The 22,171-nt window shown below is 35.9% G+C and overlaps 1 protein-coding gene across 1 annotated transcript in view; it reads right to left on the reverse strand.

Annotated features, from left to right (window-relative positions):
* The window catches only part of LOC150099055 (uncharacterized), a 233,543-nt gene extending 214,135 nt beyond the window's left edge, over positions 1-19,408 (reverse strand). The window contains exons 1-2 of the mRNA XM_090405052.1: positions 19,230-19,408; positions 8,710-8,883 (exon numbers count right to left, since the gene is read on the reverse strand). Of these exons, the coding sequence (XP_090261178.1) occupies positions 8,710-8,883; positions 19,230-19,347 (292 nt within the window). The 5' untranslated portion in view covers positions 19,348-19,408. The remainder of the gene's footprint in view (positions 1-8,709; positions 8,884-19,229) is intronic.
* Positions 19,409-22,171: the final 2,763 nt, after the last annotated feature.

Raw genomic sequence — 22,171 nt, forward strand, 5'->3', positions numbered from 1 at the left:
ACTTAGTTTTTCATATACTCTCCATCAAAGAGCTTTACATTTCCCAGAACTCCCACTTCCTCTAAATAATGGCATTATATAAGGATATGTCTACAGCAAGGGACAATCTTCAGTTGTTCAGATGGTTATTAATTGTTTAGGAATTACTGGTAAATACCATTCTACCTTTTCTATTTCCCCCAAAATACACTGTTTATATTTGACACAATCGCAATGCAGCAAAACTGCTAAGCAAAAGGTTGTAAGCAAAATTAGCCTTCAGAATATATGGGACCAGCTTCAAAGATCCACAGACTCAAAACCACAAAAAACGACGAGTTACATAAACAAAATCCTCGTATTGAGCACAAAACATTACGAAAGTATTCCCTTTGCCTTTTGCACCCAACAAGTTGGTATACAATATCAACTTAGGGTTGTACCTCCGAAAGTTGTGGATATCTTTCTGAATTGCGTCATTTTAACAGGCGTGGGGAAGCACGTGGACAGCTACGTTAACGCAATGCATTCCTGGAATTTTACTTAACGGATCTTTGAAATCAGAATATAAATAAGTACATCCTTGCTGAGAGATTTATCTGTACTGTTCTTTATTTGATTCCGTGTTACTTACACACCCATCTTGGTAATGCGCAGGATTGGTGTGTGGCTACATATTTCCGGTTCTTACTGAACAAATGGTGTTAATGTGACTTATCTGTTCTCCTTAAAGTAATCATTAATCAAGGAAATAAACAACAATTTTTTTAAAAAATGACAGAGAATTTCCAGTATTCGTATTTCTGAAATATTGGGAATAACTGATTTTAAACTGTTTGTGTGAAAACACATAATGGACTATCATACATCACCGTACCTTTTCATTATTATTATTTTATTTAGCGTAACGAGGTTTTCATTTATTGTACTGTAATGTCATTTTTTGATTAAGAACATAAAACTTACTCGAACAGTAGGCTGTGCGTTGAGTAATATGAACTTCCGCGATAAGTGGGAGTGTCACGTAATAATAAATTACTGCAAATAATCTGCTTCTAAAAATTTACCGGTAATGATATTTTCAAATTTCTTCTTCGGAATGAAGTGCTGACGTCAACTTCTATTGTTTACATTTCAGCCATTCTTGTTTAATCGACAATCCAACAAATGACGAAACTGGTTCAAACTGGAATTCTGAGTTTTACAACAAAAAATAACAATTCATTTGAACTTGCAGCAGCAGTTTAACCGATTATATTCAATATCATACTCTCTTTCTTTTCACAACGTTCTGCTTACGCTCGTGTTCCCTCTCTCTCTCTCTCTGAAGTTCTTTGTAACTAACTCGACTCGAAGCGCTCGCAGAATTTTAAGCCAAAATATGGGCTCGTAAAGCCAACGCCTTTCACTCTGACCAAGAAAAGGACGATATATCTCCACCTCACGGAGATTTATGAAACTAATAACTGAATGTGAAAGTTGAAACTTTACTTACATGGAGATTAAATTACGGATTTTCTGTATTTCGGTGGCTGATTTATTGCCAATCCTCGGAGTTTGTGAAATCGTACGTCATTTGGCTGTTAGCTCACGGTGAGTGAACGATGATAAAAGTTAGTCTCCCTAAATCTGACCAAAATAAATGGCTTTCCTCATAACTGGACTGACTTCACTGCATCAATAATTCTTACACGTAAAGGACAATAAATAACATAGCAAAAATTATTTTCAACTCAGAAACTGATCTTTTAAGCCTGAAATTCAAGTAATGTTAACATAAAATGCATTAAGACTTTACTAAGATAAATATACAAAAATGGCCATAAATTTGGTATCAATGTGTGACATCTTTTTTTTTTTTTTTTTTTTAATAATTTCAAACAAATTTTAAGCCCTTGCCGTACATCGTTTGTTTCCTTCCATCAAGCCATTTGCCAGAGCAATGGAAGGAAAACGACTAGAATCTTTTAAATTAGGATGTAGAATATAATTACCCACTTTTCTCGATGCTTATATTTATTTACTTTTACTTCCTGGAATTAGTGTTTAGATCTCCGGCTAATGCGTAGTACGGATTCCAAATAAAATAAAATTTGTCAAGAAATTTTAAAGAAAGTGTAAGCAAACAAAGTGTGCACGTGAAGTATCTTCATGACTAGGCTACCTGTATATAGTGGTGATGACTTCACATCAATTGCCTTAATATCCTATAAGGAAACGTGCGCATCTCCTTGGAGGAAATCTAAACTCCTCTGTAGCAAAAATATGTCGACCATTTTAAGATTTTATGTACAAGCACGAGAAAAACAATGTCATCAATTAGTGGCAACAAAGACACGATATCAAGATAAGTTAGGGGGGGGGGGATTATGAAACAGCAAAACTGAATGAAGTGAATTCGTACCAACAGGCGTACGAGAAACAGCGGGGTTTCTCGTACGCCGGATGGATGAGCATGCGTCTTGGATTCGTCTGACATCTACAGATGCAGACGAATCCAAGATTTACAGTCTCATAATGTAGCTTCAGAATCAGAAAGCTATGTCTGTAATAAAAAAGCAATAATATTGATTTTATTTATTTGCATAAATACGAATTTCATTAAATTTTCGCAACAGAAAATCCTCATTAAAACAACAGAAAAAAATCACTGCTAAGATAAGAGGTTCATATGCGTGCTAATTTCTGTTTTAGAACGCTACGTACAAGTTTATTTTCAAATAAACGCCGGCCTGATTGGCCGAGCGTTTAGCGTATCCGTTCTCCAGCCTGCGGGTTCAAATCCCGCCGTGGGCATGAATGTTTGTGATTGTCTGTGGAAATGCTAGTAGTGGTGGTGGTGGCGGGCGGTAGATGGCGTTGGTGTTGTTGGTGGAGACAGATGTAGAGTAGGTGCCCTCCCTAGATGAGTCTTTGGACTCCCTGGAGGTGTCACGTAATAATAATAAACTACATTAAATACACTCAAGTATAACTACTAGTTATGCACAGTGCTAAGTCAAGTGGACTACCGGTGAACTACATTTATTTAGAAAGAGAGCGGTTTACAAGGTTGTTAGTTCCAGACAGGAACACAGAATTGTGATCTTCCTGCTTTAGAAATGAACAGTAAGAATGAATGAACGCATACGTATACAGAAACAAATAGTCGACATTTCTCTATCACCGCATGCGACATTATCACAAAGGACTCAAACTTTTCTGTCGTAGCCAGCTACACAAGCCGAACTTTTTGTGTGTTAGCAACACCACCAAAACTTCCTAATGTCCAAAAAATAAATAACAGCCAGTCTCGCACACTTACGGGACTTTTAACCAAGCGATTTCAACTAGAAATTATTGGCTGATAAAAACTAAATGCTTTGTGATGCAACAACCCCTTGACGGTGTCCTTTGGCAACACGTGCTTAACTTCAATGACAAGTGTTGTGAAGTTGCACAAAAATTAGAGATCATCCCTTATCACAGAAGTTTATTACTTTTTTTTTTATCCTTACTGTCCTCTGACAATATTTTAATACTCACTGTGCGATAGTCTAATTATTCGATTAGTTGGCCAATTATCTTCAGAAAATAACCTGAATTTGCACTGGGCGTGATTTAGTTGTTTGCGCCTAATTTTAATTCGATTGCGTTCCCCATTAGTTGGCTCGTATCCTTCCATTTAAATACAAATGTTTGTCCATCAAATACAAATCCTAACTCCACACAACGCCTCTTGGAGTACTAAACAATTTTAATGTTCCAGTATCACCACCGAGACATTTGTCCTTTGATCTGTTCGCCAACCGTTTGGGTCGTTTTCATGGAACAAATATGTATATATATTCCAATAAAAAAATAGTTGTTTATATATTTTTACAATTACATAAAAACTCAACACTTGTTACATAAAAACTCAAGACTTATATCGGCAGTTCTGCCGATACAAGTCTTCCTACACGTCTACAATAGCCACTTTATTTTCAGCAATTAAGCTTAACTTTAAGGACCTTCTAAGATACATTGAATATTAGGTTTCTTATTAGGAATGATGCGTTTCTTCAGAATGAATTATGCCATGGTAATTCGAGCGCTATGTATTTTGTGAACGGCACCGTAAAAATTGTTAGCAAATCCATTGTTTTCCAAGTAAGTTTGTTGTTCCGTTCGCATCCTCTTATCTTTAATCTCTTCTACGTATTATGAAATATAAAGTTGAAGGTTTTGTTGGAGCGACATCAAACGCAGTATCTATTAATCTTAGTAATAGTAATTAAAGTTGCTAACGGGCTTTGTTTTCTAGTGAAAAGACTTGCGCTCACAGCCCGGTGAACACACGTCTTTTCTGAAGTAACTGCCGCAAAATAGGGAAAACTCTGGAGAAAGTTATGTGCGTGATAACATTCTTGGATGAAAACAAAGTCGGTTAGGCTATAGACAAGCACCCTAATAAAACGAAAAAATTTAAAGATTGAGAATAACTAAAAGAACTCATCACTGCTTTTGTGTGTGGGAACGAAAGAGAAACAGGGGAGGGTTTGTTGAAGGGGAATATTTTGTAAGAATTTTAAAATACTTCAATAAACATCCGACACACACAACGATCGCAGGGTTTGACAGGTTGATTGACAAAGTAATAGAGACGCGATGTTTGCTTTCCATTGAGTTGAAGTATTCTTTTCGCAAAACTGAGGCTCGTTATTATGACATGACTTTATTTCATCCGCAGTTATAACGCGACCTCAGCGCACTGCGTGAGACTTTCAGATCTCTGCATCAAGTTGTTAACAACGCCAGTTTCTCTGAAAATGGCATACGGCTGGCACTATGTGCTGTAATGGAAAGTTTATTGCCTAATATGTGAAAATATTATATTATATATTATATAATTAAATAAATTGATAGATTAGCATAATCAAAATTAGCAGAAATGAGGACTACCCCAAAGTTGACTCCCATTTTATGCCGCCTATTTACACTTTCTTATTCTACTGGTCTTGCAGTCTGGAAACTAACCCATATACAACCTTTTGATTGATTTTGGAGCAAGGGTCTGTTAAGAAAACTCCCATCATTCGGTTTTCCCTCGAACTTCTGCAATTGGGCAGCCAGCTTTCTAACTGGACACTCACTTCGAATGATGGTGGATGGCTCCTTATCTTTCGTTCTCTCGTCCACTCTCTTCTTCTGTTCATAAATGATATACTCCAGTGCACAGTTTTTCTGATGAGCAGATTGCACGCCTCCTTTTCGTTCAGCAAAGCACAAACCACCACAACCTCGAGAACTCTGACCTCTTCTACCTTTATTTTCGATCTTCAAAGCATTCATCAATGGGTCTGGATAACATTATTGACTTCGACGCTAGCTAAACACAGCTCTGCATTATATCCCACAAAAAAAAAGAACCCTGTTCTTCCAATGTTATCATTGACAATACTCAAAATTTCTATCAAGATGAGATTCACCTTCTCGGAATAACTCTAACCTCTCTTGGCACAAACATATCACAAATATTGCCTCCTCTGCCTCAAAAAAACTCTCTCTTTCGCTCAAGGCGTTACTTTAACTCTGAACATACAAACCTTAACCTTATACAAATCACAAATTCGCCCGACCATTGAATACTGCTCTCATATCTGGGGTAGTGAGAGCTCCCTGAAAATACTGGATTCTATACGGAAAAGAGCAGTTAGATTGATTGAGGACCTCTCACTAATACACTTCACTCACTTTTGCAAAGGTGTTAAAGTATCCGCAGCCTGCACTTCTATAAACACCTCTGTGGCCACTGTTCGTCAGAATTATCAATTTCCCCATCCCTCAAAATAAATCCATGTTATGTATAAGCAAACTGTGTTGACCAGAATTGCTTTCTTTAAAAAAAAAAAAAAAAAAAAAAAATAGTATTTCTTAAAAAAAATTAAATAACAGTTAGATATAAAATTAAATAGCTGTTTTCGGAAATATATAAGAAATGGAAAAACCTCTTTCGGCAGCTTTATATTATGAAATAAAAAGGAGAGAATCTCGATGGCGGAATCGCAAGTGCAGATCTCATGCAGTAGGACTTCATTTCGTTCCTCTGAGGTATCCGGTTTATGGCGATTTGGACAGTCACATCACTGCCGGCGATATCTTCAGGCAGCACACAACACGGAAACAAAGAAATTTATTCTCTCTTAGTATTGTGAGATCAATCTTCATTCTCTCTCTCTCTGCATATGATCATTTAGAACAGCTACTTCTAATGCAAAGCATTACACTAAAAGTGGCAAATCCGACTGTTTTTAATTACTTAATTGACGATAAAGGAAACAAACGTAAAAACATTAAGTCTATTCTATGAACGTACCGCAGTTTTTTAATTTACTGAAATTCTCACACCCTTATCATCGGAACTTGGACACTTCCCTCTTCCTTTTAACTCCCTCATCGCGTAACCTATATTTCCGAGAAAATATAGTTTCCCCTTTAGTGATGCAAGGGTTCGCCTTCAACTTAATAAAAGCCGTTTATAGTATAACGTCCTGTAAAAATGTGTTTCAAGGAATGAGTTGTCTCATCTGTAAACTTCCAGAGTATTTTTTTTTTCATTATTATTCTTGCAATTTGACTTTCACCTCGTGCTATTTTAATTCTTGCTCTTTCTCCCCCACCCTAAAAATAAGCAAGAGGAAAGTAAATAAAAACTTATCTGTTCACTACTCACTGATCAAGGAGCCATTCTCATTAGAGATTACCCTACTAAATGCACAAAGAAAATGTAGGTAAGCGCGCAGATTTTTTCTAAATATTATGTTTTTCATAAACCTAATTTGGTATAATAGGTTTTGTTATTATCAAAAATAATCCAGCCCAAGAAAGGTTGTAAATCTATAGTACATTCCTACTAAATAATATAAATGATATCGGATTAAAAAAAAAGAAGAAAACTCCCATTTGTCAACATGTTTGTACTTCCATAAATAAACATTTCGTATGCTTCCGACTATAGGCTTTTAAGTAGGTGATCCTTAACTTTTGCTAATATTTTGTTTGTTTTTTCATTGGAGGGGGTGTGTTTTTTTCCTGTTTTTTTTAATCTATTATACATTAAAGAAATTTGATTTGCCATCTATATTAACGAATCTTTTTTTTTTTTTAATGTAATATTTTGGAGCAATTCTGCCTTAAGTTACTTTCTTATTGTATCAATCCCACACACGAATGGTTGTATGACCCACAACACCTTAGTATCGTGCTTGGAAGTACAAGTTAAAAGGCGAGAAGGAATCTCTCAAGGCAAAATTTTCCATTTCATAAATACTTTCAATTATTTTATTAACATCGATGTGAGTGGGCGCATTCTCTTTATGAATTTCAAATGTTGTTCGTGACTAACATCGTCTGCATAACCTCTTCCCATACTTTTGTAATATTCAATCGTATGTTAAGCAACGCACGTAAACAGTTAATTATTAATGCTCGTTCAGTGAGTGACGCAAACATCACGTGTTCATCGCAACGTCGTCCGGACACCACTAAACAGCTTCGTGTCGCCTATAGATTTGCTAAGGACGTGGCAAAATGGGCAGAAGATTGATGTTTGTTTTCCTGTTAAGTCCACAACATGAATTTCTACTCTTCTCAAAGTAGAGATTTTAATTACGCCACGCGCAAACATTTATCACTCCACGGGGAACATTCGCCAGTAAGAAACCATTGAATGAGCCAATTACTATAAAACAAGCTAATTTACAGAAATAATTAATTAGTCTCCTTCACATGGTTTCTGCTGCAATGGTGACCTTAGAACAAGTCTAATTACCGAAGGCTAGGGGGAAAGTGAGCATGCCTGGAAACAGCGGCTGAGTGACACATAGTATTAGACTCATAGGCCCTCAAATTAAGAAACTTTGTCTTTCGTGGAAATGACTAGTTCTGGACGTGTAATTTACTTACTGGAAATGATAATTTTGTTTCACTTGTAAAATATAGAAATAAATACTTCCAAGTTGCTCTAGATAAATAGATGTCAGAACATTAGTCAAAATATGCTCTTATAAAATTTTTGAAATGCTTTATAAATATGAATTATTTGATATTTAATTTCTGCGGAGAAATAATTACAGTCTTCAAGTGACTAACGTATACGTCATATTAAGCAGCGCAACGTTGCTGTGGTAACTTAGATCTGAATTTGTTGCGCATTGTTCCTTTGCGCATTTCCGGTTATAAGCGGTATTTCTTGTCCTCTGTGTATATTTATTATTTCATATAACTGAATAATGCAACATAAATAGAAAAACTGAAGAAAACCACAAACAAAACGCATGCTAACGTTCAGTGATTTTTTAATTAAAAATTTAATTAGAAAAGAAAATGTGAAAATTTATTGTACGAAATTTATTTTTAAGATAAGAAATGTGGACTAATAAATTAAGTACACAAAATATGTACATTTTCGCGCGTGTAGTTACAAACGGCAAAAGCAAATTCATACGTTTGGTGAAACTAAGCTAATATGTTATGCTTAACCGCTACGTAAAATTAATCAGACTTGGTTTCCTGTCATGTGATTCCCTCGTATTGTTATCGGAAGTCATTGCATTATCTAGCAGTAATAATTTCTAGACTGATCTTTGTAGGTTTAGTGCCACAAACAGCAAAACGAAGGTGAAAAACCTCAGCTTTAAAAAATATATATATTTACGTACAAAGTTATTTAATGTTATAAGTTATTTAAAACAACAGATATTTACTTACTAACACATACAGGAACGGGATTATTCCACTGATTACGCACACAGGTGGCGAACCTTTTACCCACAAGGTCATATCCAGGATTGCAAACGAATTTGGCTATCCTCCCTCGCGATCTGATTTTAACTTTTCCGTTTTTCAGAGCATTGCGTATCCAGGGGCAACGGATTCGTTGGGCTGAAAAATAAAATGCAAATTATTAATTTCATTTATTTAAAGAATCTATATTAATTAATATTCTGATTTGTTTATTAAATGTAGAACCAATTTAGCTCATCTACAGTTATTTCGATAAGATTTACGGTATCTCAACCATTAATATAATAAAACTTATAAAAGTAAATTTTGTAAATATGTTATTTACATGATACTTGCTGACAATATGATATTAGTAACTCAGGAATGATAAACTATCAGTATTTGGAGGATGAGTACGGCATCTTTTATTCGGTTATATTCCATTTAAATAATAAGTAACAGTACTACTATAAATACAATTATAGAATTGACCTGGTTTTCCTTTTAAGTAGTTTCCGACCGTAGGTAACTGTGTAGGCATGGCCCCCAAAGTATTCTTGGTGAGATTCTTACAGGGTAGTTCACCATTGCTTTAACCAACCCCCCAGTTTTATCCGGGCATGGGACTGGCATATGGCTGGGACGTATTCATTTCACGGAGCCGGTCTAAAATCCCTACCTCCATATGAGACCGGCTAACTCACGCTTAGTCGAAAGAAACCTAGGTAAAGGTTCCTCACGTCACTGACGGGACTCGAACCCAGGGATTTCCGACCAAAGGGCTTCATCTGTACTGACTGAGCTATGGATTTTTTTTATATACTAATAAGTAAACTAAATGTTATGTTTAACCAGCTGTTAGTGATTATTATGATAATTATTTTCAACACAGAATGAAGACTTAAAACTGTGGCGTTTCTTTGCATATTTAGCTTTGTGTTCTGAAAATTAATTTCTACACTGGGTGGAATAAATTAAAACGGCAAGGAGGATATCGAAAGAAAGGGCGTAAAAAGTATGATTTTTGTTTCATCGTTGTCATAGCAACTCGTTTGGCCTTTTCGTTCATTCTAAACTTGAACAAAAACCCAATCTGTGTACGCAAACTAGTAAAAGACTTCAGTAATACTTAAAGTGGATTTAGGTTTGTGCAGCCAAGCTTAACTTTTAGATTCGTAAGCATATCAAAAACATTTATGGCATAAAAATACTCTGCAGGAAGTTCTGTCACAATTTGCTGCGCTCATCATAAAAATACACATCGCAAAAAAAAGCTTATCTTGCACGCAGTGTTGTTATCTCTTGAATATCGCAGCAAAAGGACCTTTTAAATTGGCCAGAAGAAAACGTTTATGCTTTTAAAAAATTCTTATGAAGAAAGAAACAAATTGAGAACATAAAAAACGAAAATGTCTAAATACATATCCTGAAGCATTATTGACTATTATGCAAATATAGATTTCTGTATTTGATTACGTCTACTTCGTTTTTTACTACAAGGGATAGGCTGTTATATGATTTTAGAACTGGAACGACCTTTCTACGGATGGAGTGATGTTTTGCAAGTTTTGCCATTATTTTCCTCTCGGAAGGTCAGGTTTTTCATACTAGCAAACAGGCAAAGTAAAACTGCCCAGAAGAATGCACGCAGTTAACTTATATATACATTGGCATAGCCTTAAATGCATTGACAGCAGTGGCGGCTCGTACATAAGCACTGCGACACTGCAACACCCCCAAGGAAAAAATGAAAAAATTAAATTTTGTTTGTGTTTAGAAACAATAACAATGCTTATACAACATTATATAAATGCAATACAACATGTTAAAAGGTTACAGCTTATGTTTTGACATTGATTGAATAATTAATAATTGAATTGTTCGATTAACGCTTTAGATTACGAAACAAATGCACTGCGATCTAACGCCGATATTCGTTTGCTCTTGCCATTGCACGTTACGTCATTCCTAAACTTCCGTTTGGGCAGTGTATCATATGCTTCCGCACGTTATTTCTATGAGATATGAAACGTTTATTATTGGTGCGTGTTCGTGGTGAACTATTTTTTGTAAATCTTATTTTATTTTGTTAAAATAACATATAATTATTTATGTATTATAGATACAAGCCTGAATTATGACGCGTGTCACTGTTGAAAATATGAAAAGAATTATAATTTTTCAATTACGTTACTTATCGTGGTCAGGATGAAATATTTTTAATATGTAAATTTATTTATTAATAAATTCGTTACTGATTAGGAAAAAAAAGTTTTTTTTTTTTTTTGTATATGCAGTACCCCCGCTTAAAATTTTTACCGGCCGCCACTGATCGACAGTAATTCTAAACAACTCTCTGCTGTCCAGTGCCAGTGGTGTCAGCCCCAATTCGGGATGTCTGAACGCTATGGTGCTTTCAGATGCACTCCTTTGCAGTTCCTGGTTGTAGCGCACAGTCTTTTCACGAATTGGGGCACGCCTATTGGATTTAACGGTATTGCTGATCCTTCTCCCCCCCCCCCCCAACCACATGGTAATGTAACGGTTTCCGTGATACTCAAATTTCAATTGGAACGCACAGCAATCTATTAATGTTAATAGATGTATATTGCACGTGGATTCCATTTAGCATGAATAAGTCAAGTATTTTGACCGTTGAGCACAAAGACGGATTAGACTGAAGCTTAATAATCTTGAGTGCAAAGTTTAACTATTGTAAATAGTTAATTCCCCCATTTTTCATATTCTTACATGAATAACGTACTAATAATTGTTTTACTTTGGACTACCGTGTTCACTCTAGGCGTCGTAGAGCATCCTATGCAGAAACTGCCCTGGGAGCCGTCTATTTCCGGTAATATCTCTGAAGCGATTAGGAGAAAAATTGTTGGCGTGTTCATTACATTAAGAGCATATTTTGGAGTTGATTTACTACATCGTTTCAGTCGTGTGCTAGACGGACGGCTGAACTGAACACTTAAATCAACCGCGACACACCAATATTTCAGATATACTAACATTTCGTTATAAATAGTGATACGGATAGCAAAACTGAACTCAGAGGCTTCTTTATTTTATTTCTCTTAATTACGTTTATTTTGTCATCCTCATGAACAAAATTTGCGCTGAAATGATTTGCATATTCGTTTTAAAATATGATGATAATTTCACTTTTGGTTTTGTTATTTTTTTTCTTTTTTACGTGTTTGGACACGTTAAAGCCCAGTGTGATCTCGTGAGAATGAAAATGACTTACTTCGCCTAAGTTTGTCGGTTGCTCTGAAGGGTTATTAACCCCCTGTTTGAGTACCAAAGTGGAACCGAAAACTCCACTGATAAATGAGCAGCAGTGAAGAATAACAATCGCAATAGAGTACTAGCTGTACCGTCGACAGGGTGTAGCATAGAGGCAGCCTGCCTCACAGCACGGCTTGAGAAGAGCGCTCGTTCAGCCATATTGCGGCATGCGCCGTCGCTACGCTAAAAGGAATTGCGGAAAGAAGTTTTTCTAAGCTCAAACTGATTAAAAATTATTTGCAAACAGCAATGACCTAAGAAAGATTGATTGGTCATATCGATAAAGACGGACATAGTTAATAATTTAAATTGAGAAGAGCTTATACACAGTTTTATTGTGCGATATCTCCGTAGAGCAAACATTTAATTAATATTATGTAATCATTTTCCATTAATGTTTCTCTGGTAATAAAAACAAAATGGCAATTGGACATTTTCTTATATTTTTGTCTTATAATCCATCAGGGGTGATATTTAATTGTTTGCCTCAGGGCGCGATCTAATCTGGCGACGGCCCTGAGTACTGGTCTCGTGCCAACTTCTTATATATGCCTTTGTCCCCCCCACCCAGTTATTTTTCCTTAATTGATCATTGTCGAACCATGTTACTTCCTAAGGAGAAAATATTTCCGTATGAAAGAAGTATATTCCTTACATATACATGAGCAGATGCTTAAAACATTAAAGTACAGAAAACAGTAATTGGCCTACTGGCAAATGTGACCACGAAGGCCAAACTAATTAGATAAAAGCCAAAAGATAATCACCAACAGAAGAACAACAAACATATCAAACAAATGCGGCATACCCAACGGCGATTGCTATTCTTCAAGACGAACTCTCCCTCTTTTCTTTCTGAAACTTGTCCAGCTATTTAAAATATTCCCTAATTAAACAAATGAATATTTGCTAGGAGTTCTCCTTATTTGCCACGTGCATGACAGGGGGAAAATTGATACTAAGAGATGCTTCGATGAAACATATTATTAGCGATATAAGTACATAATTTTAAGTCTCTCCTCAAAATAATTATTATTATATTATAAAATAGTATTGAAATCAAGGCAATGTACGACATTACCTTGATTTCAATACTGTTTAAGTATTGATTTGGCATAAACATCATGAAACCCACTCCAGCCCAATCTCTTCCAGTCATCAAAAAAAAGCATTGACACCTAATCGGAAAGGCGAAATAAAGGTGAGGAGAAGGTTCCATAGGAATGTTTCTATGTCGGGCAAAACAGGAAGCTTCACAAAGATCACCGAGGCAAGATTATATTCAATCTATCTCGTATTCAAAACAAAACAAGCGACACAACTAGTGCAATACTACTACTTTATACGAAAATAACCCAGCTTTATACTAATCAAGCCTCTCATAATTAACAAAATTGTGCTCATAAATTGCATACGCATAATTATAGGTGATTATGAGAGGGTTGGTACTTGTATTGTGTTGCTGAAGGGGAAACACGGTATTATAATTGGTAATACATTGATGTTAATCTCAGCCACCTCTAAACTCTGCAGTTTCCTGTCTCCAATCTATTCTTCTTGGAATCCTGTTTGGTTTTTTATTAATGCAAATCAAAGAAAATTTTCATGCTGTGGAATGTTCCCGAATGGTCATACATTTTGCTGTCCCCCATTTTGTAGAGCTCTCAATTAGAAGCACAGTCCATGCTCGTGCCTTCGTAGAGACGCGATTGAAGTGTAACGTTGGTTTTATTTAGTTATTAATATTATGAGGAGCTATTTATTTATTTTTTAGTTTGACCTCACAAAATTAGTTGCTTTGGCCATGACTGCAAGTAGTTCAATGCAACTTTAGGTTCGGATCCCCGTTGGCGCATATAGTTTAATTACGTCACAGGAAAGGAAAAACCTACTTTACAGATTACATCGTACAACTCGTAAGCAATAAAACCCAAATATATTTCAAGTTATGCACTGCGAATATTTCGTGCCTTTCATAGTATGTCGCCTAAGCGTAAACACAACACTCGTAAACGCACTCAACCATATTCCTCTGTGGTACACGATTGAAAAGATGGAGGCGTGTGTGTGTGTATGTGGGGGGGGGGGGGGTTTGCCCTGTGCTCCTCGAACTTCCTCAATACCAACTTTACGGTATAGAGCAGCAACGCTAACACCGTCGTTCATAATTCCATAGCTAATTCTTATTTCAGGGACATCTGGCGCAATGTCACTCTCGTTTCCTGGACTCGTGCTATGCTACATTCTGTTGAATGGTCGACAGCGCACGCCGAACATTCCCGTAAACATCGACTCACCCGTCTGAAACTGCCTGCACCATTCTGCAGATTGATTACGCTTTTTCTCAACAGTATTTTGACATGCTGACAATGAATTTTCGCTACATACGTGTTATGCTCAAAAAAATAGAAGAAAGATACGGAATACCGGTTGAAATCGAATTTCCGAAAGGGTCACCATTGTGAAGTGCACCTTTGCTGTGCATTATGCATATCGTATTTGCTGTAGACATTGCAGACTTCTTATGCTCCATGCTTCAGAGTTTGTCTACTATGAAAACGTCGGAAGATTGAATCTATAAACATATCGAACTTTTATTCCTACCTTCATCTTACATTTCCACAAATTGTATAGTCAGCGTGTCTCTTTAATTTTTTTTCCCTGAACATCGTAAACATTTTAACCATTTATTAAATAAACTACGGCTCTCGACGCTTCCCCTCTCACTTCTCAAACTAATTTCACTTACACAGTAACTCGTTTCCACACGTGATTTATTTATTTTTGTTTTCATTTGTTACCTAGCTTTTATCATTCTACATTAAAAATGACCAGAACTGTTACTAGCAAAACGCATATTTTATTTTAATGACAAAATAATACAAAAATGGAACTTACGTGTACACAGCTTGAAAGCGTTAATGTAACAGGTGTGATCAGTTTCCAAACTGACTGCCAGGTGACACTAGTGGCGTTTGAAAAACCATCCGCTAGGTGGATTTAAGATCAATTGCGTCATTTGCCGTTAATTCAAAAATTGCAGCTTGCATTTGAGAAGTAATATTTGTAAAATGTGATGACGCATTGCATCCATATTGCACGCAGCTACGTAATAATGTAAAAACATGTGACACGAGAAAAGAGATAATTGTGATTCTATGCCAATGTGTAAGCGTTTACTAATCAATGCTGAAAGTAATTGAGTGAATAATTGTATTCGTGATATAATCAATGAATGCAATATGAGCTGAATAATAATATAAAAAAAAAAAAACTTCCATCGTTTTCATTCACTTGTAAAAAATTTCTGCAAGCAACGTAGACGATTTAACCGCTAAATGAAATTCCTCTAATGTTTTCCCAACCCAATAATGAAATCTGAGCTTCGAACAAAAGATTTTGCCATTATTATGTTACAATGCAAAAACGGTGTGTGGATAGCTGGCACGAGTTGTTAAGTCTCCTTTACACATTCTTAATACGGTCGTACATCAAGTATGTTAAAGATGGCAATTTAACGCATCAGCGACTTAATCCACGTAAAATTAACTAAAAATTGACGCTTTTCAATTGCAGAACGCCGCTGAAACGACAGGGAGGCTCTCGAAGATAGCGCACAAGAAACCTCTCATTGGTTATGATAAGAGTCTTTCACGTGATTCTTCAAAATATTAAACTGTGCCTATTCTGTCCTGGAAGTAGATCAACTTCTCATTCAACGCTTTAAAAGTAGCACACAGTTCATAGCGGAATGCTGCTAGAAAATTAGCACAATTTCTAATTCAGGACGACTCATCTTCACGCTCCAGCTGCTCCTCCATTAGCAGCTGGAGTGTGAAGTAACCCACTCGTGAAATGTTGCACGAGCGGTATATAGAGACAAATAACTTCACATTCATTGTTTAAGTATCTCACAATGCAAAGCAGATCCCCTTTCGGAAATTTATTCTTCCCATAATGCATAGCAGTATAGGAAAGGCCAGACTAGTTTCCTTTATTGAGGTACTGTTAGAGTGCGGGGATACTTCTCCAAAAACTCTGAGTAATCCACAAGATCATTCTAAATTCTCACTATTATAACTCCACTCAATGATAGGCAGAAACTCGCCTACACACACACACACACACACACACACACACACACACACACACACACACACACACACACACACACACACACACACACACACACACACACACACACACACACACACACACACACACACACAGATGACCTTCAAAATCAGGTTTCAGAGTAAACAAAATAAGTCAACAATACAGTTTAAAAATTTCACAAAAGAAAATCAAAGTCGCGGCATTTTCAATTTCACTTATTAGAACCATATGTTACTTCTAAACATTATTTATGTAAAATAACATAACCATAATTCTTTTATAAAATTTCAAAATCTTTCTAGAGGTCAGTTTTCGTAGTGAAGGATTGATCTAATTCAAATACATTCTAATTTTACTTGAATTTACGAACGATTCACTTTTAAGAAAACTGGGCCGTGAATCCAACCCCTTCGTAAATTGAGGCTCCCTGTATGTCTTCTTTCTTCAAGGATTAGCCATTTGCCAGTTCCGACTTCGCTGGTCTTTTCATGTTGCCGCTGTCTCTCTCTCTCTCTCTCTCTCTCTGGTCTATATCTTTGCACCTCTTTTGGTATATCCATTCTGTATATCCAACTGTGTGCTACTTTTAAAGCGTTGAATGAGAAGTTGATCTACTTCCAGGACAGAATAGGCACAGTTTAATATTTTGAAGAAGTGAAAGACTCTTATCATAACCAAGAGAAAGTGAAAGAAAAGATAAATTTTCTTTCACTTTCTCTCCATATTCCATGATCTTTTCATTTATATTATAAATATCTATTCCTTTCTGATGCCTTCATTTCTTAAAAGGTCCAATTTTGTGCATCCCTTAATCATTCTTAAAAATCTCATCTCCGCAGCTTGTATTTCACTTTCATCTTTCTTTTTAATATGGTCCATGTTTCCGAACCATATTGCGAATGGCCATTACTTTATAAAGTTTTAGTTAAGTTTAGTCTTGTTTTTTTTATTCAGTGTCCTTTTCATTGTTTCACAGATTTCCTGAAATTTCTTTATTTTTTCATCTTTATATTTTAGTATGTTATTATGCAGTCTAAATAGTTAAACTGTCTCATCTGTTCTATTACTTTATTTTCTATAACTATTTTTGATCTCACATGATCCCGACCTTTAAATGCCATGACGTTTGTTTTCTTTTGTGAAATTTTTAAATTGTATATTGAAGAATAGATGATTCTCCCACATACATTTTTCCATATGAGGCGAGTTTCTGCCTATCATTGAGTGGAGCCACCGTTGAGCTAATAATAAAGAGCACTACTTCGCCCCTTGAATGTGATGTTCTTTACATTAACAATACCTGCATATGAACGCTTTAAAGACATCGGTTACTATTGCTGAAACTGGGAAGTTAACTGGAATACTTTACACCCATCAGAATGACTCTCACCTGATTCGATGCATCGAATCACTTCCATTTTTTCCTCAATGGTAACAAATTTTCTACTTTTTTTAGCTGAGGAAGATGTCGAATCGGCTCTTTGTTTAGATTCATTTTAAAGTTATTGTTGAAATACCAATATTAATAAATCTTCCACTTTTTAGCGGTCCTTTCAACGTGGTTCACGGTGGAACAAAACTTAAACTGTTTCGTAATCTCCTCCCACAATGCAATAGAATATAAAACAAAAAACTCGAACACTGCCGACATGCTGCATTTATGCTTTTGTTTATATATATATATATAAACAAAATTATATATTATCTAGATTATACTGTATATATATATATATATAATCTAGACCCTTTTATTTGCAAAATTGGCTTTTACAACAAAAGTGCCTACAGTACAGGTGCTATTATCCTCATAACATTCTTGTATAGTGAGATGGTTTCACTATGCAGGACAACAAAACTCACACACCAGACATTAAAAGATAGAAATATTAGGTAAACATAATCCAAGTAAATTTCAGATGCAAACATGATCGACGGTCTCCTCATGATTGTGGTAGGTACACTGATGTCCAAATATTTTGCTCCTGTCGATTCCATTGTATAAATTTGTGCAAATAAATAGAAAAACAAAAAACACCGCAATTCAAATATCCATATTTAGATATCAAGAGATATACTATGTCTGAGACTGTCAAATATTAGTTGATCATTTCGTTTTTTTTTTTTTTTTTTAAATAACAGTTTCACAAATGTATTTGACGGGTCAGAGATTTGACGGGTCAGATTTGACGGGTCAGATTTGACGGGTCAGAGAACCCACATTCTTGCTCTAAAGAATAAAGAATAATGAATAGTAGTGGTGGCGTGGCCAAACACCGGGCAATGAAATTCGTCTACCACTAAAGACTACACACACACGCACATCCATGGAATTCAAACTCAGACTGTTGGTTGACTATTTACGTCCGGCCATCACGATCAGCAAATAGCAATTATATACTATTTCGGTTACACACGCGCTGATGACTTGTCCGTTAAGAATTTGAAGTGTGCAGCAACATCTGAAGGGGGTACAAAACGTTCGATGTCCATGGTCAGAAACTCATTCTTTTAGGTGATTTTTTTAAATGCAAACTGGGTGCAGGTTGTCGATCCTGATCGTGGCTTAATCTTAGCACACGTTATTAAACCGGATATGACATCCTGATTCACGACGTCCGTCTCGAACAAACAAACATTTATTTATTTTTACAAGGAACCGGGTTTGGGGGAATTGCATCAGACCAAGGTAATAGAAGGCCGCTCACAGAGGTGATGCTGTTGAACATCAAAATGCAAAAACCTATCCTCTTTTCCTTTTCTGTGTTTTAGATTCAACGGTTCGAACGTCTTCCAAACGAATTCAAACCGAAATATAAAGTTATCATTTCGTTGTTAACCTGTATTGTCTACGATAGTGGGCTGCGTTGTGTTTTGTCTCATCTTGTATTGCATTGTGTTATTACTATTATTATTCATGTAATGCAGTAAGCAGGTTAAATCTATTATATTACGTTGAAGTTTAATATATAACACTCCAGTTCCTGAATATTCTATTGTAAGCCAGGAAGGATGCCATGTTAGTCCTGAATACGCCCTCTAGTTATGCAATTTACAAATAATAATAAAAACCATCGAAATTATATTCTCCCTACCTGGTATATCATCCTCCTTCATTCCAGAGTCGACCTCATCAAGGGCTAAAGCACTTCCTGAATGAAGCAGAGAGAAAAAGAATGAAATAAACACGAGCGCCTCCCTCCAGTATTCCATGTCGCACTAATGAACACCACTTTTTTAAACGTATTAATTTTTCAGCACGCACTCTTACAAGCTTCCTTTACTCGGATAATCCATTTCAGAAAACGGAATGAAGCGGAACTTGCATTTTGGCGGGCAGCGTCGGCCGGACTTCCTTCCGGAAAATCCGCTTTATGTGGCGTATATCTTCGCTTGTAAAAGTGATTGGCTACAAAGAAAAAGAAACTGTTGAGCAGCACAGCGAATGCAGAAAGTTTTTTGGGATGTAACATCCCGGCTAAAAAAAAAAAAAAAAAAAGCTTTTGCTGCCAGTCATCTTCGAGCAAATATTACGTGCCACACACACACACACACACACACACACACAGCACCTGTGGCAGGCCTTGCTGTGTCTCTCGCAGACAATACAATTCCAGTGTCAAACAGGATATTGCGTTTCATATGATTCAATTAACTTCGCTATATTGAAGCTTGGCTATAAGCGCACACCTTCTCTTACGCATCCATACGAACACCTCATAGTCTGAAAGGGAACAACAGGAATAAGGGTAGGGAGTGAGGCGTAGGAGGGATGGATTTAAAATAATAGTAATAATAATACATATACTGTATACATGCCGAAAAAAGACAAGACATGTTGAAGAAGTGCGCCTCGGGAGGGAATTTCCCTTAACGTACTAGTTTGTTTTTGTTTTGGTTGACCATTGTGCTACTCCGAGATGCCCTGTTGTTCAGCATTTCGGCCTGAAGTAGACTGAAAAAGTGTCAGTTTAGTCTTAGAGGCAGTGAGCTATTAGCTAACCCTTATCTCATTCATAGTACGAAGAGGTTTTCAAGTGTTCGTTGTTGTGATTTAAAAAATAATAGGGAAAAACAACTATGGTATATATGAGCACATTGCACTTCAGATTCAACATTATCTGCTTTTCTCTCAATTTCTGGCGTAGGAGAGTTATATCGGCCTAAGACATATCGGCAGTTTTCAGAGAGACACGTCTCGTGTTTCCTTACGAATGCAAATTGAGCTTATTGTCAGAATAAGTTTCTCTTCGACGAAAGAAGCCTTCTTATTTTAATAGGCTAATTCTTTTTATTTAAAAACTTTTCGTGATAATTATAAGTTTGAAGGTGACACAGTTTTCATTAATAATTTCTGGTAAGCGTTTATATATTTCAACAGTTACAAATGAATGAATAAATAAACAGTAAAAAATCTGGTTGCATCGCTTATTATGGTAGCAACATGATTTACAAAACGCGGAAACCAAGCGTCGTTGCACAACAAACTGCATTGCTCAAACTGGGAAGTAAAAATATCCATCAGTTGTTTACATAAAATCCGTGAATTACAAGCAACATAAAAATACTACTCGCTCACTGACTCGCGAGCAATTGCTATCATACATGACTATTATATGTTTTTAAATTATCATCATTTATGCGTCGCATATTCTTTCTAAAAATAAAAAATATACGCTTATTAAAAAGAAACAAAGTTTTTCACCAACAATTCTGATACACGACATTGCTCGTGTATCTGAATAAAGACAGCACACTTGCTGTGTTTATGTTTCCGCTAAGTTCGTAAACACTTATTATCTCCCACATTTCAATTTTTCCATTTTATATGCCGTGACACATGCTACTAAAATATACTTATACCTGATGATTAAATTACAGAATAGCTTACGTCAGGAAAATTATTTATTTTGTGCATATTTTCGGCCATGTTTGCGACCATTTTAATGCACACAGTAAAAAGTATAAAAAAACAAATCAGAATAACAATTGAAATTTAAATGCGTGTTACAGTGCATTATATCGATTGCAGGAGAAAAGCGCCATCTATATACCATTAGCATTCAAAAAAAATCAAAATTAATTATCTAAAAATTAAATCACTTAACAGGAAAATGAGGAGTATTGCTTAGTAACTTTTCAAAAATTGGAACGCCTTAAACAGTCATTTTTAAGAATGTTTTAATATTTGGGCTATGGGTATGGGCATCATAGCTGTCTTTGACCGAAAATTTTGCTGCCAATAAATAATTGTCCTAACCGATTACGTGTCAAATTTTAGCAATCTACTTATGCACATTATAATTATCCTAGAAAAATAGGTGAAAATCATTCTGAAACTCTGCTCGAATAGCAATCACAAGTAAGCCTTGTTTATTCAGCTATAATTATTGTTTTAATTTTCTTGAATCAAACATGAGTAATATGGCTTGGTGTGTCATTTAATATAGCTTGAAATATGCATATATTAAGTGACTGGTTTAAAAATAACAAGAACAGTAATCCGTGGTATTTATAGGTCTTTAAGGCCCACGACCTGGCAAGAAGCCCGGCTTTCTTGACTGATTTTAGATTGAGGTGGTTGTTAGTCTTATGCCTAAATAGATATTTCTGTGTGTAAATTGCATATTTTTCCCTACCACTTTGCCTGTTTTACTGGATGGAAAAGCTAATTCACCTTGAAGTGAAAGATTATTCGCGTTCTAGACGAGATTCGAATCCAGGTCTTTCAATCAAAGTCGAAACCAACTGAGCTAAGAAGGCTTAGACTTGATCGCATTCCTCTGGGACTGCTCAGTTGAATATCAACTCAAACATCTACGGAATGATCTGTTTGCCAAGAGTTCCATTGTAGTGTAATCGGAGGCAGCATAAGGAATGGAAGCAACTTCCAGAAGCATGAGAATGATTAAAATTAAACTGGAAACGATGATATGTAACTTGTAACATGGGATGTTATCGTGCTGGAAGTAACTATTAAGAACCAAACGGACGCGCTAAGAAAGAACAAATAACTTCAGGAGTATAGTGTTCAGAC

Source organism: Typopeltis vanoorti, chromosome 15 (assembly GCF_054136105.1).
Source record: "Typopeltis vanoorti isolate ZY-2024b chromosome 15, IOZ_Tvanoo_1.0, whole genome shotgun sequence".
NCBI lineage: Eukaryota > Metazoa > Arthropoda > Arachnida > Uropygi > Thelyphonidae > Typopeltis > Typopeltis vanoorti.